This window comes from Oreochromis aureus, linkage group 3 (assembly GCF_013358895.1).
Source record: "Oreochromis aureus strain Israel breed Guangdong linkage group 3, ZZ_aureus, whole genome shotgun sequence".
NCBI classification, from domain to species: domain Eukaryota; kingdom Metazoa; phylum Chordata; class Actinopteri; order Cichliformes; family Cichlidae; genus Oreochromis; species Oreochromis aureus.
The window spans coordinates 84,951,723-84,964,840 of NC_052944.1; the positions used below are offsets into that span (position 1 = coordinate 84,951,723).

The 13,118-nt window shown below is 40.0% G+C and overlaps 1 protein-coding gene and 1 long non-coding RNA gene across 2 annotated transcripts; one reads left to right on the top strand and one right to left on the bottom strand.

The window, feature by feature from the left end:
* Window positions 1–1,642: 1,642 nt before the first annotated feature.
* Window positions 1,643–5,693, bottom strand: LOC120437729. Its single transcript, XR_005611366.1, has 2 exons — window positions 5,410–5,693; window positions 1,643–1,719 (listed from the first exon to the last, which is right to left on the bottom strand). It is a non-coding gene; the product is annotated as an uncharacterized LOC120437729 (long non-coding RNA).
* A 550-nt stretch (window positions 5,694–6,243) lies between these two features.
* LOC120434481 (P2Y purinoceptor 14-like) lies at window positions 6,244–10,223 on the top strand. Its single transcript, XM_039602636.1, has 4 exons — window positions 6,244–7,981; window positions 9,000–9,065; window positions 9,171–9,430; window positions 9,605–10,223. Exons 1-4 carry the CDS (start codon window positions 7,901–7,903, stop codon window positions 10,221–10,223), a joined length of 1,026 nt encoding a protein of 341 aa, XP_039458570.1. The 5' UTR covers window positions 6,244–7,900.
* The last annotated feature ends 2,895 nt before the right edge of the window (window positions 10,224–13,118 follow it).

A 13,118-nucleotide genomic window follows, 5' to 3' on the forward strand; every position in this document is an offset into this window, starting at 1 on the left:
CATCCATTGTTTTTGAATGTCAGAAATGTATATTTGTGAATGTGGAGATGTTATATTGGTTTCACTGGTAAAAATAAATAATTGAAATGGGTATATATTTGTTTTTTGTTACGTTGCCTAATAATTATGCACAGTAATAGTCACCTGCACACACACAGATATCCCCCTAAAATAGCTAAAACTAAACACAAACTAAAAACTACTTCCAAAAACATTCAGCTTTGATATTAATGAGTTTTTTGGGTTCATTGAGAACATGGTTGTTGTTCAATAATAAAATTATTCCTCAAAAATACAACTTGCCTAATAATTCTGCACTCCCTGTAAATTGCTCTCATTGTACACTAATCCGCACATAACTTCCAGATGAATCACACACCTGTCATGTGCACTAATTTTATCTTACAGGCTTTTATTATGCAGCTGCAGAGTCTGAAGGTTCTTATTAATAATAATAAGCATAATTCTTAAACTGGTTTGCTGTGTATGCGCTGACTCCACAGACAAAGGGCTGTATCGCGACCGATTGCGCCCAGACGCCAAGAAACGGTACTTTCAAAAAATTGCGTGCATCGGTAATGTGGACCCGTATGAAATAACGAAGTGGAGTGGAAAACCAGACAACCTACCGCCTTTGTCCTATCCCAATCTTCGTATACCTTGTCTGTGGAGTCAGCGCATACACAGCAAACCAGTTCAAGAATTATAAATCCCTGGAGGCCCACATCCAATTCACGAACGGCTGGGTGCAAGATTTGTCCATCTTTATGCCTCCACGCTGCAACAACTGTACGTTGTCGTTAAGACAAAGGTGAGTCGGTTTGAACATGATAACTTTCTAAACAACTTCCTTGTTAGTTTTTGATTTGCACGTACAGCCAAACCATCTATATTAGCCTTGGTTCATTACAGACCTTTTATTAAAAGTGGTTTTTGTGTGTTTCAGGTACTGCACTCACAACGACTGAATGAAACTGCACTGTGACCTCGTTGTGTGGACACAGAGAGACCTTCTGTCATACGCATCTTCCCTGATGTGGATTTCTGGGAACCACGTTTAAAGCAAGCACAAGACTTCTTTCTTAAAGCGTGTCTTCCTGAACTTGTTGGGAAATACTTCTCCAAACAACGTGCTGCTCTAAATAGCCTGTAATGTTTCATTTTGTGGTTCAAGATTGATGCCAGCTGTGTGTTGCCATGTAAATAGTTAGCAAGTACATAAAAATGAAATGCTAAGTACATGTGATAAGATCAAGAATAAAAAAACAAACAAACATGTATACTATTCTTTTCTGTTTTATTGAAACTACTTCACACAAAGTACAATTATTTACAATGAACTACACATGCAACACAACAGCTTTATGAATACTCAACAAGAGCAAGTTTCATTTGGCGCTGGTTTGACAACCACACTGGGGCACATATTCACCAAAACACAGCAAACCTTAACAATCTTATCAAGCAGTGTTGTGTTTATTTCTGCTCTGCCCTGTTCATTGCACACACAATGCTTCGTCTGCCCTTTAGCTTCTGTGATGCTGTCTGTCCGATCACCACTGTCCACATTTACAGGTGGTACCTCAACCTCCACTTGTCCAACACAACTGCTGTCCACAGCTATGACATTGTAATTTTGTTGTTGTTCTTCTGTCAGATCTTCATCGATTACTTCTGCACGCGGCACACCTTCAGACTCTGCAGCTGCATAATAAAAGCCTGTAAGATAAAATTAGTGCACATGAGAGGTGTGTGATTCATCTGGAAGTTATGTGCGGATTAGTGTACAATGAGAGCAATTTAGTATGTTTTTAGAGGCCTGTTGAAAGATTTTATTATGTTTATGTTTAGAAGTACATTTTGTTTAAGGTTTTCTAGATGTGTTTGCTCTTTTTTACTAGAGAAGTTACGTTGTGCAAGCTTTGTGTGCATTCCAGAGCTCTCTGACTTTCACACACACATCCTGGGAGCATGAGAGAGGTTGTACCTTCTCTTACTGATTTATGGTATAGGAGGACACCTACTCTGTATCTGTTTTAGTCTAAGAGCCTTTTGTTTAGATGGACCGCTAGACTCCTGGCACCAGCTTTGGGGAGTCTTCATGGGATCATATCTCACTACACATACACACACACACACACAAGGTATAGGTTATATGTTAATGAAACTATGCATATTCATGTAACCACAATAAAAGAGCAGTGTTACGGGGGAACGGACGAGAGCAACTGGGGTCAAGCGAAGGAACGGTGTTCCAGATCAACTGGCGTTTAGATCAACTGGCGTTGGTCAAACAGATGTGTGGCAGTCTTGCGTTTCAGGAGCTGCTACCGACAAAACAGCAAAAAAAACGCCAAATATGTCATCCGTGACACTTGTGAGGTTATCTCAAACACACTCCGTCAGTCTTGATGCCATTGAACAACAAAATGTTTAAAAATGTCGCAAGTTTACCTGGTGATAGCCTCATGCTCGACACGATCGCGAAAACAGCAAACAATTAACACCACGCCGGTGTTGTTCACAGGACAGCGAGAATAAATGATCGGGAGACTCTTGTCGTCGTTATCGTTCCCCTCGCACGTTTTATTTCTCCGGTTTCAGCGTTTTATGCTCAAAACTAAAGCGTGCAGTTTACTTTGTGTGCACTAACATGGACTCGAATCAACCAGCGCCACCTCTGGCCGAGTGCCACAGCCTACAGCCAGATCAACTTGTGACACACATCTGCACCACGTTTGAATTCGTTTCATGCACAATACATTTGTACTTTTCAATTGTGTGTTTGTTCGTCATGCAAATAAACCTTTGAAATGAATGAAATCATACCATATATTTATTATTGGCCTACATTTGTACAAAATGCCAAATTATATACACAAAGTCATAGAAATCACCACTCCAATTGGTCATCATGATTTTAATATTCTCTTTTTCCATAACAATGAAATACGCCTTGGACAAATATGACACATCAATAGTTCATTAGTGTTGTCACATCACATCCTGTAAGCATCTTCTGTCTGTGTCCTTTCTCTGAAATGAATATTTCCAGCCAATATAGGCAATCCATCAACATGGCTGGAGAGTTGGTTGTTGTATATAGTCTAAGTGTGGTTAATCTAATGAACATTTGTAAGGAGATGGCAGTTACTGTGAATTTACAGCAGATACACAGTGATTAGTAATAAACAGTCAGACAATGACTCTGACAATCTCATTCAATCTTGCAGATTTAATGCACCTTCATGAAAGTGGTACCACACAGTGTGTGTGGACTTCCCTTGTGCAGAAGGCGACTACAAATGTTGTGGGTGCTAAATAAACAGAAAAATTGATCCCTGTTGTCTTTGTTTACTGATTGTTTTAGTGTTGACAATGCACATTGTTGGGATTGCATCTTTCAACATGTTTGTGGGTAGATTTGGATGTACCAGGGGTAAGTGCAGCCACTCAGCCTCTACTCAATGTGATCATAGCAGCAGGTGCAGATGTGTCACAAGTTAATCTAGTAGTAGGTAGGCTATGGTACTTGGCCACAGGTGGCAGCAGTGGACATACCTCTATTTGAGACTGCTCCAGCTGCTATGACATAGCAGCTATGTGATATTGGATCTGCTAAAATTGAAGATCATATGCACGTTTGGAAATTAAACCTTATAGTATGTTGAAAAACAGAAAATGACATTGATTTTGTTGCAGGTAAATGTAAATCCACTCAGAACTGTCAAGAAACTGCAATAAAACAATAGCAACTTTATTTTCCATTAGATAAACATGTAGAACACAGACATACAACAGTTAGACTTTCCATAACTATTTTTAGGAACAATTATTAAAGGTTTTTCGTTCTTACAAGCACATTTCTTTTGAACTTGCCCAATGTTCTCAGTTTTTCAATGTTCAACATTTTCAATTTTGTCCACATGATGGACAGAATGTAACTGTGTGCTTTCTGCAGATGTACTTCTTGCATTTCTCACAAAATGTTCTCGTTTTAAAACAGGAATCTTCCTAACTAAGATTTAAAACAAAAGATTTCTACGTCTCCTCCAGTCTCACAAACAGATGACAAACCAATCGACACACCTGAGTCACTGACTTTCTTAAATCCACTCACTCTCACTGGCTCTTTGTTACTAATCACTGTGTAACTGCTGTAAATTCACCATAACTGGCATCACCTTACAAATGTTCATTAGATTAACCACACTTATACAGACTGTATATAACAACCAACTCTCCAGCCATGTTGATGGATTGCCTATATTGGCTGGAGATATTCATTTCCAGAGAAAGGACACAGACAGAAGATGCTTACAGGATGTGATGTGACAACACCAATGAAATATTGATGTGTCATATTTGTCCAAGGCGTATTTCATTGTTATGGAAAAAGAGAATATTAAAATCATGATGACCAATTGGAGTGGTGATTTCTATGACTTTGTGTATATAATTTGGCATTTTGTACAAATGTAGGCCAATAATAAATATATGGTATGATTTCATTCATTTCAAAGGTTTATTTGCATGACGAACAAACAGACACAATTGAAAAGTACACATGTATTGTGCATGAAACGAATTCAAACGTGGTGCAGATGTGTGTCACAAGTTGATCTGGCTGTAGGCTGTGGCACTCGGCCAGAGGTGGCGCTGGTTGATTCGAGTCCATGTTAGTGCACACAAAGTAAACTGTACGCTTTAGTTTTGAGCATAAAACGCTGAAACCGGAGAAATAAAACGTGCGAGGGGAACGATAACGACGACAAGAGTCTCCCGATCATTTATTCTCGCTGTCCTGTGAACAACACCGGCGTGGTGTTAATTGTTTGCTGTTTTCGCGATCGTGTCGAGCATGAGGTTATCACCAGGTAAACTCGCGACATTTTTAAACATTTTGTTGTTCAATGGCATCAAGACTGACGGAGTGTGTTTGAGATAACCTCACAAGTGTCACGGATGACATATTTGGCGTTTTTTTTTGCTGTTTTGTCGGTAGCAGCTCCTGAAACGCAAGTCTGCCACACATCTGTTTGACCAACGCCAGTTGATCTAAACGCCAGTTGATCTGGAACACCGGCGCCTGTCCAGTTCTCTCCCGTGCACGTTAATTTGTAAAACCTGTCTGAGTGTCACTTATTCCAATCTGAGTTGCATTACAGGAAAACTCCTGACAAGGCCCATGAGCAGTGTTGGTGCCCAGTCTGGATTTGTTACATCCATTTCATATGCTGGTTTGCCTGCAATAATGCTAAATCATAAGCTACTCAGTCGACATGATGACATGACGTGGTTCAGCAGCATCACACATTAGCATGTTTTATCTCATTATCTATGACCTCAGCACATTGAAAATAACACTAAAAGCATTTTAATAGTGATATGAATTAATTTAGAACTCACCGGAAAGAAGATGCGGAGACCAAACCAACAAAAAGCTGGGGATTGCACAGAACTCGATCCGCTCGTCTCACCGCTGCAATGCAAGCCTGACGTCTTTGTTTAGTAATATCGGATACATGGGATCCCTCACGTTGCCTCCAGGTTGAAAACCGATGAAAAGAGCCCATTATCCAGCTTCTTGCCTTCACGATCGTGTGATCAAACGTTGCAACTGATAACACAACACGTATGAACCATAGCTGAAGCTGTATCCTGTGTCTAGCTTACTGTCATGGCGGAAAGGGGGCGTGGCCCACCTCCACTGACGTCAACTCCAAAGCCCTATTGGAACACCTGCGTACGTGATGATGTCACAGGTCCGGAGTTTTTACTGCCGTCCCCTCTTAATTTAACTGTGAGTAACATGTTATGAAGCTTAACTTTAATCACAGCCAAACCGGTTTACTCAGGAACAAATAAAACACTGAAATAAACCAAACATTAACATTTAGAAGTGATCTAAGTGACTTATATATCATTTTTAACCTCAGTAGTGAAACCTCTATTAATAAAAATAGTGTACATGTACATACGTGTACATACCTTAATAAAAACAAGCAGGTGAGATGTTAGAACGCTTTTATTTCTATTCTAGTGGACACTCAATACTATAGACAGCTGCTGGGGTTTCTTTAACCTGAGTAGTGAGAAGACCGTGAGCGCGGGGGGGGGGGTTGAAAACGATGTGCCGGGAGTCCGCTGTTGAGTTTTGGACGAAATGCATTCTGGGATATTTAGCTTTACCAAGTCCACACCGATGCATGCTCGATAAAACGGGCGGAGCGAGAACACATCCGGGTCTTTTTCGCGTTCTCGGCTTGATGCGTACTTCGAATTGGAACAGTACTTGGTCTCCGACTGATGACGTATCACGAGAACGCAAGTACGCACAAGTATGCATATTGAGAAACGCCCCCTGTGTTATCTGAGTTGGTGTCCACAGCAAATGTTTGCAAGCCTGGTAAAACCCCTCTAATCCATACACTCTAATCCATAAACTCAATGTCCATGAAGCTAATCTTCGTGTGTTTTGCACTCCACAGAGGCAAAGCCTGCGACTGTACAAGTGTTTTTTTTTTGTTTGTTTTTTTCGAAAGCCACCCCTGTACCATCTCCTCTGTCTGTTCCTGCTCTGAGGGTGGCTATGATCCAGCACATTCCTGCACCCTCAGGGTCCTGCACATCCTGTGGTTGTCAAGCCATTGCTAGCCACCTGCCAAGCACTCTGTGAGCCGCTGACCCCAGGGGTGGCCTCCAGACCAGCTCTTGCTGGTGCTGGGCCTGTTTTGGTGCATCTCAGACGCTTTTATCCAAAACTCACTGGGTAATCAGTAATTAAACTCAGGTAACCCCTGAAGATTACTGCATTGCCACTGCAAGCTGACAAGTTAATTGGTCGACTGCTTGTTGAGTGAGAGCAGCAAACTCCAGGAAAGACAAATGAATTAATCAATGAGCACAGGAGACCAGCTCAATTATAGCAGAGAGAGGAACCACCAGTAACCAACCTGCAATGTAGTACCTAACACCAGTGCAACAGAACGAGGAAGAGAAAATATACAGGGTGACACTGTGAGCTGATCGGCTACAGTAACAAAATAACAACAGTAACACTGATGCTGTCTATGTGGGAGTGTGTATGTATTGAACTCTCATATAGATCTTCATGAAGACTGACATCTATGGCACTGACTTTAAATCTCACCCAAAAGCCAGAGGGGCCTCTGCCACTGCTGTGCCAGCAACATCCTGCAAAATGTGTGTTTTAGTAAAAAAAAGACAGATACAAGGATCACAAGGAAGATGATGATGGAGCTGCTGTGGATGGTTTAGATGGATGACTGATGCAGTTAAAATAGAAGATAACATCAAACTGTTATGGTCTGGAGTCTAGTGACTCCGTGGTTATGTTTGTGTTTATTAATATTCACAATTTTAACTTGTTTCCTGGTTATTTGTTAATTATTTCCATTTCCTCATTTTCCCTTCGTGTGTATTTATTATGTGTGTTTACCTCTGTTCTTCATCCGATCATCTGTGTTTCCTTCATGTTTCATGTCTCAGGCTCCATGTTCTTGCTTCAGGTTTTAGTTATGTTTCTTCGTTCTATATGTTCTTTAGTTTAGCTGTTTCCAGTTTAGCTTTTCCTTCGTGTTGTCAGTCCCCCGTTTACTTTGTAGTGTTGTGTCCAGCCAATAATAAAGGCTCGCTTTTTTTAACATATACCTTCACACCATTTTGTGTGTGCTTAGGTCCTCATTCTCATCACGAGGTCATCTGAGAAAAATAGAACAAACACATGACACAAATAATATTTAGACAACCTGTTTATAACAACTGATCAGAAAATTGCATGCCTGTATTAGGAACATGTTGGCCCGGTTTAGCAGGGAAGGCGAGCAGGAAATAAGTCAGAGTGCCTGTTAGTGGTGTGATCACTGTGTGTTTCCTGATGTGCAGCAATACTGTTAAACCAGATGGGCATAACTACTCAAGCAGCTTTTCTTGCTCACTGAAAACTGCAGAAGCACAGGTGAGTCTTGCTGGTTGATCATCCTTAAATTGTTTGTACTTCTACATATTTCATGCTTAGCTTAAAAGATCACTTTTAGCGACTACTGACATGGGGCATTGAAATACTCTACACAACTGCATCAGCATTACAAGTGGCCTCTGCCAGTGTTCAACATTAAAATCTAACATCTAATAATCTAATATTTGGTATTTCATACAGCTACTGGTTTCACTTTCCTCTTGTTGGCATGCTTTCTGCTGATCATAAATATTTGGATACAACTTTTGTTTACACTTCTGGGTGAAACACAAATGAAATGCCAGTATGAAATTTTGTCCAACATATGTGACTGCTTAAAACCTCCTTGCTCCGATTCGGTCCCGTATGTGAAAGTGACTGTATCATCTATATAGACACGCTTTATATATCAGACAGATTATATAACAGACTGTGCAGCAATCCCATGTTACAAGCTCTTGATAAAAAGAACATGTTGTAGACCTGGATATATGCAGACAGGATTATAACCAGTTATATGTTGTTATACATGATACCTTGTAATGTTCAGAGGAAAGAATTGTGGATTGCTACCACTCCCACGTCTTGGTCCATGTTGAAATGATTGTTACGATTAGGCTCGTGAGAGGAAGTGATTCATTTTTGCTTCCATAAATATAAACTGTACATGAAAGATGACATCACTAATGATTTCTATACTTGCATGTTAAGTTCTCAACTCTGCATTTAATGACTGTAGGGTGCATCATATAGAAAGCAACCTGAGATAACTGTTGTGAACTGAATTTAGTCAAACTGTCAGCAAACTCCTCCAGAAAGCTCCATGTATTAAAATTACTGTCTCAAAGAGAGATGCAGTAGAGCTCAAAACAATATTTAAAATTAGTTTGACTTTGTTTTGTTTAACAATAAAATTAGACTATGATGGTAAATCCATTCAAAGAGAGAATAAAGTGGATTTGTTTTCAGCTCAAGAAACATGGCTGACTCAAAAAACATGACTTCATCTTTCAACCAGACCTGTGATCCAGTTGTCCCATCAGTCAACCCTTTCTTTGTACTGGTCTACAGTCTGGTGTTTCTGGTAAGTTTCTAATCTTCAGTGCTGTTTAAGAAATTGCTTTAAGGTTCTCAAAGTACTGTATGTACCGAAGTGATGTTCTCCCCATCCTTTCTGTGTCATATTCAGGTGGGTTTACTCCTCAATGGCTTCATCCTAAAGTTTTACATTGGTCAAGCTCAGCAGCAGGCATCAAGCAGTTTGATGGTCTACCTGAAGAACCTGACAGCTGCTGACTTCCTGCTCTGTCTCTCTCTGCCACTGCGCATTGCCCACTGTGGTAGCAAGTTATTCATCATTCGAAGGCTCTACTGCAGTTTTGGAGCTTCTGCTGTCTATGTCAACATTTATGCCAGCATCATATTCATGTGGTATATTGCTGCCAACAGGTAAAGGACCTTTACTGATTTCCCACTACAGTTAATGACAGTGTTCATGACTAAAAACCCTGCATTCCCGATGAAGGTGTAGACAAATCAACTTGATAATGACCTTTGCAAATTTGGTACCATTATGACTGATTCGTGAAGTTATCTACTGTCTCCTTTATCTTGTCTCTCCAGGTATCTGAAGATCGTCCATCCTTCAGGAACTCATGTCCTGCAGTCAGTGCGAACTGCGCACATCATCTCCATGGTCACCTGGGTTTGTCTCCTTGCTCCATCAGTTACTTACAGCATCCTCTTTTTCATCACCGAGAAACCTCTAACGTTTACCCCCAGCCGCTGTGAGCCCCTCTTCAGTGCATCAATCAGCCTGTTGTTCAAGATCGTCCACACCCTCTGTTCCATCATCTTCCTGTTGGTCTTCATATCCCTGGTCTTCTTCTACTACAGCACCTCCCGCAGGGTGTTGCAGGCACAGCAGAGGCAGCTGGCCTCCTCTGGCTCTGAGAAGCTGGTGAAGTCTCGCAGAAACATGTTGGTGCTGGTCAGCATCTTCTGTGTTTGTTTTGTCCCCTATCACCTGGTTCGACTTCCCGGCACTTTTCTGTGGAACAGCTGCTCTGTGGGTCCAGTGTTGTACTACCTGAAGGAAGTGGCCATCATGGTGTCAGTTTTCAACATCTGTCTGGACCCTGTTGTTTACCTTTTCTTCTGTAAGACTTTTTGGGCTCAGGTGAGAAAGATGTCCAGGAGAGCCGATGATCCAAATGAACAAACAAACAAACCAGGAGAGTGAGAACAGCAACAGTAACAAGGCAAACCTTGTAAAGAAAAGAGCTCAGACATCAATTTGAGGCTCAACTCAACATTTCATGGGGTGTAAGACTTTTCGGGATCAGGTGAGCCAGAGAATTGTATAAGTGGGGACCAACATATAACAAGCAAACAATAATAGCAAGAGTAGGAAGGAGGAAGTGGACACTGTTACAGCAACAAGTTTAATCAATGAGCTTTAAGGAAAAGTTTGACATTTTATAAAATGTTAAGATTTACATTTGTTACCAGAGTCAGATGAGTTCAGTGAAACCAGTGTCAGGGATCCCAAGTCCTCATGAACCACAGGAGTTTGTACTGAGCTCAGAGAGCAATACAAGGCTGAACTCAGCACAAACCCACTCCCACACATACAATTTCAGTGTTCATGTTGTCTGTGTCAGCTTTTGTCTATTCAGCTTTGAGGTCGTTCATCCTGCTGATGTAACACAAAATCAAAAATAATGTAACAATGTAATAATCCAGAGATGCCGCATAGTTTCATCAGTTGGGAAGCTCTGATAATCATCTGAGGGTCGGAGAAAAGGAACTATTTAATCTGATGGTCTCAAAGTCAGAGAAAAAAAAGGAAAAACATAATAAAGGACCCCGACAGAGGTTAAAAAGAGGAGAAAAAAGTGTTTTAGAGCATAAAAAACAGGTTTAAATAATCCAATCATTTTATATTTTATGCTCAGTTTTTACAGAAATCATCACAAAATTAAAGCAGATTCATTTTAAATATCAAACAGTGGATCCTTTTGATTTCTGTGTGTCATGAATACAATTTTGCAACCACCCAGACTGTTCAGGCAGGACTTAATTCTGTTTACACCTCTGGATCCACAGTCAGCCCTGAACAATATGGCCGCTGCACTCACACATTATTCTAATAGCAGCAGTCACCACTGTGACTACACTGAAGAGGACAAACTGTGGCCTCTACATGTCTGCTCCACCCAACATGATTCACAGTTCAAACTAATAGTCTTGATTGAGCTCATGATCTAATCAGTCCTCACGGGACAGTTAATATCTGTATAAAACTCTTTAACTTCACTTTATCAGTTACATAGACAGGACAACAGTAATGCATTAGAGCATCTATTTATATGTTTGTATGATGTGCACGTATAACCACAGCAGCTACTTCCTGCTCCTGCTACAGCAAGATTTCTCATCACAGAGCTAATAATAAAGTGTATCTAGTGTTACAAAGTGTGTGTCTGTTTGGTACCTTGCATTTAAATATCTGTTGTTATTTATGAACAAGAAAGATGATCATAGAGCTGCAGGAACCTGGTGACACTCACTAACATTTAATTTATTAATGCTTCTTGGGACGTCTGTGCTGCATCATCTCAGCCAGGGTTTTATTCACATAAATAAACAAAGCAAAACAAAATTAAACCTCATCTGAAAAATATCAGCTAAATGAATACAGTGGCTGAAGCAGCCCAACACAGAAATGACCAGAAATCACACTGCATGTATCTAATAACTTGTAATAGTGTACTTTAGTGTTGACTATGACTTGACAAGAATTTTTTTTTTTGTGGATCATATTTAGGCTACTTTGTGGCATCACTCCACTAAATGCTCACGCTAAGAAGAGATTTTTTTTCAAAAAGGTGACTTATCTTTAGCATCATATGATCTGTAACGACGTTCAGTGTGAGCTCAGGAAGTAGTTTGAAAGTTTAAGACTTCTGAGCGTCATGAAGGAGGCCAGAGTTCTCAGCCTTCCTGTGGTTTGCAGCTTTTTTTTGATTGGCTGCTGTTTAAGTGAAGAACTTTTCGAACTGCTGATTAAAAGTATTTTTAGATTTGGTCTGTAATATCTTTGGCCTTAGACTTTAACACAAAACAAGATATATGCATTTGTTACCTTTTGAAAACAAATGTAAGTGAGTGTGTGACCGATGCTTATGAATCCCAAGTCTTCATGAACTCAGCACAAACACACTCCCATGCAGACAATATGAGTGTTCAAGTTTCTACTGTCAGCTTTTATCTTCTCAGTTTTTGGTTGTGTTCTCACATTCTGCTGATGTCACAAAACCAAAAATTTATTTTTCTCGTCCAAATCATCATCTCAGTCTGCTCAAAGGTTGTGGTTTCTACTCTGAATCTTATCAGCAGCTTTTAATTTGTTTAAAAGCTTAGCAGAAGTAGTCAAACACATGTCAGACACTGAAGGAACACTCCATACTCTCTACTCTCTACTTCAGTTGTTTCAGTGATACAGTTTCACAGGACTTAGTAAAAGTTGATAGATGTAGATGTTCTGTGTTTGTAGATGACATTTAAAAAATGAGGGTGTTTTCTTTTTCTTATCTGGATCATGGTTTCTTTTTCAGCCTGCAGTTCGTCTGTGTAACAGGAACTAACAGCTTTGTGGTTTAACCCTTAATAGTGGCATTTGGACACTTAAATGACATTCTGTAATGTATTATCTCAACCACTGTTTTATTTGTGTAAACTGCAACAAAATCAAACATTATCTGAAAAAATAATCCCAGAATTCAAAGCCTTCCTGTGTTTTGAGTAATTGTTGTTTAAGTGAAGAACTTTTCGAACTGCTGATTAAAAGTATTTTTAGATTTGGTCTGTAATATCTTTGGCCTTAGACTTTAACACAAAACAAGATATATGCATTTGTTACCTTTTGAAAACAAATGTAAGTGAGTGTGTGACCGATGCTTATGAATCCCAAGTCTTCATGAACTCAGCACAAACACACTCCCATGCAGACAATATGAGTGTTCAAGTTTCTACTGTCAGCTTTTATCTTCTCAGTTTTTGGTTGTGTTCTCACATTCTGCTGATGTCACAAAACCAAAAATTTATTTTTCTCGTCCAAATCATCATCTCAGTC

Coding starts and splice junctions, on each gene's coding strand:
- LOC120434481 (XM_039602636.1), top strand. CDS start 7,901: ATGTGCAGCAATACTGTTAAACCAGATGGGCATAACTACTCAAGCAGC. Junction 7,982..8,999: donor TGAAAACTGCAGAAGCACAG/GTGAGTCTTGCT, acceptor TCTTTCAACCAG/ACCTGTGATCCAGTTGTCCC. Junction 9,431..9,604: donor TGGTATATTGCTGCCAACAG/GTAAAGGACCTT, acceptor TTGTCTCTCCAG/GTATCTGAAGATCGTCCATC.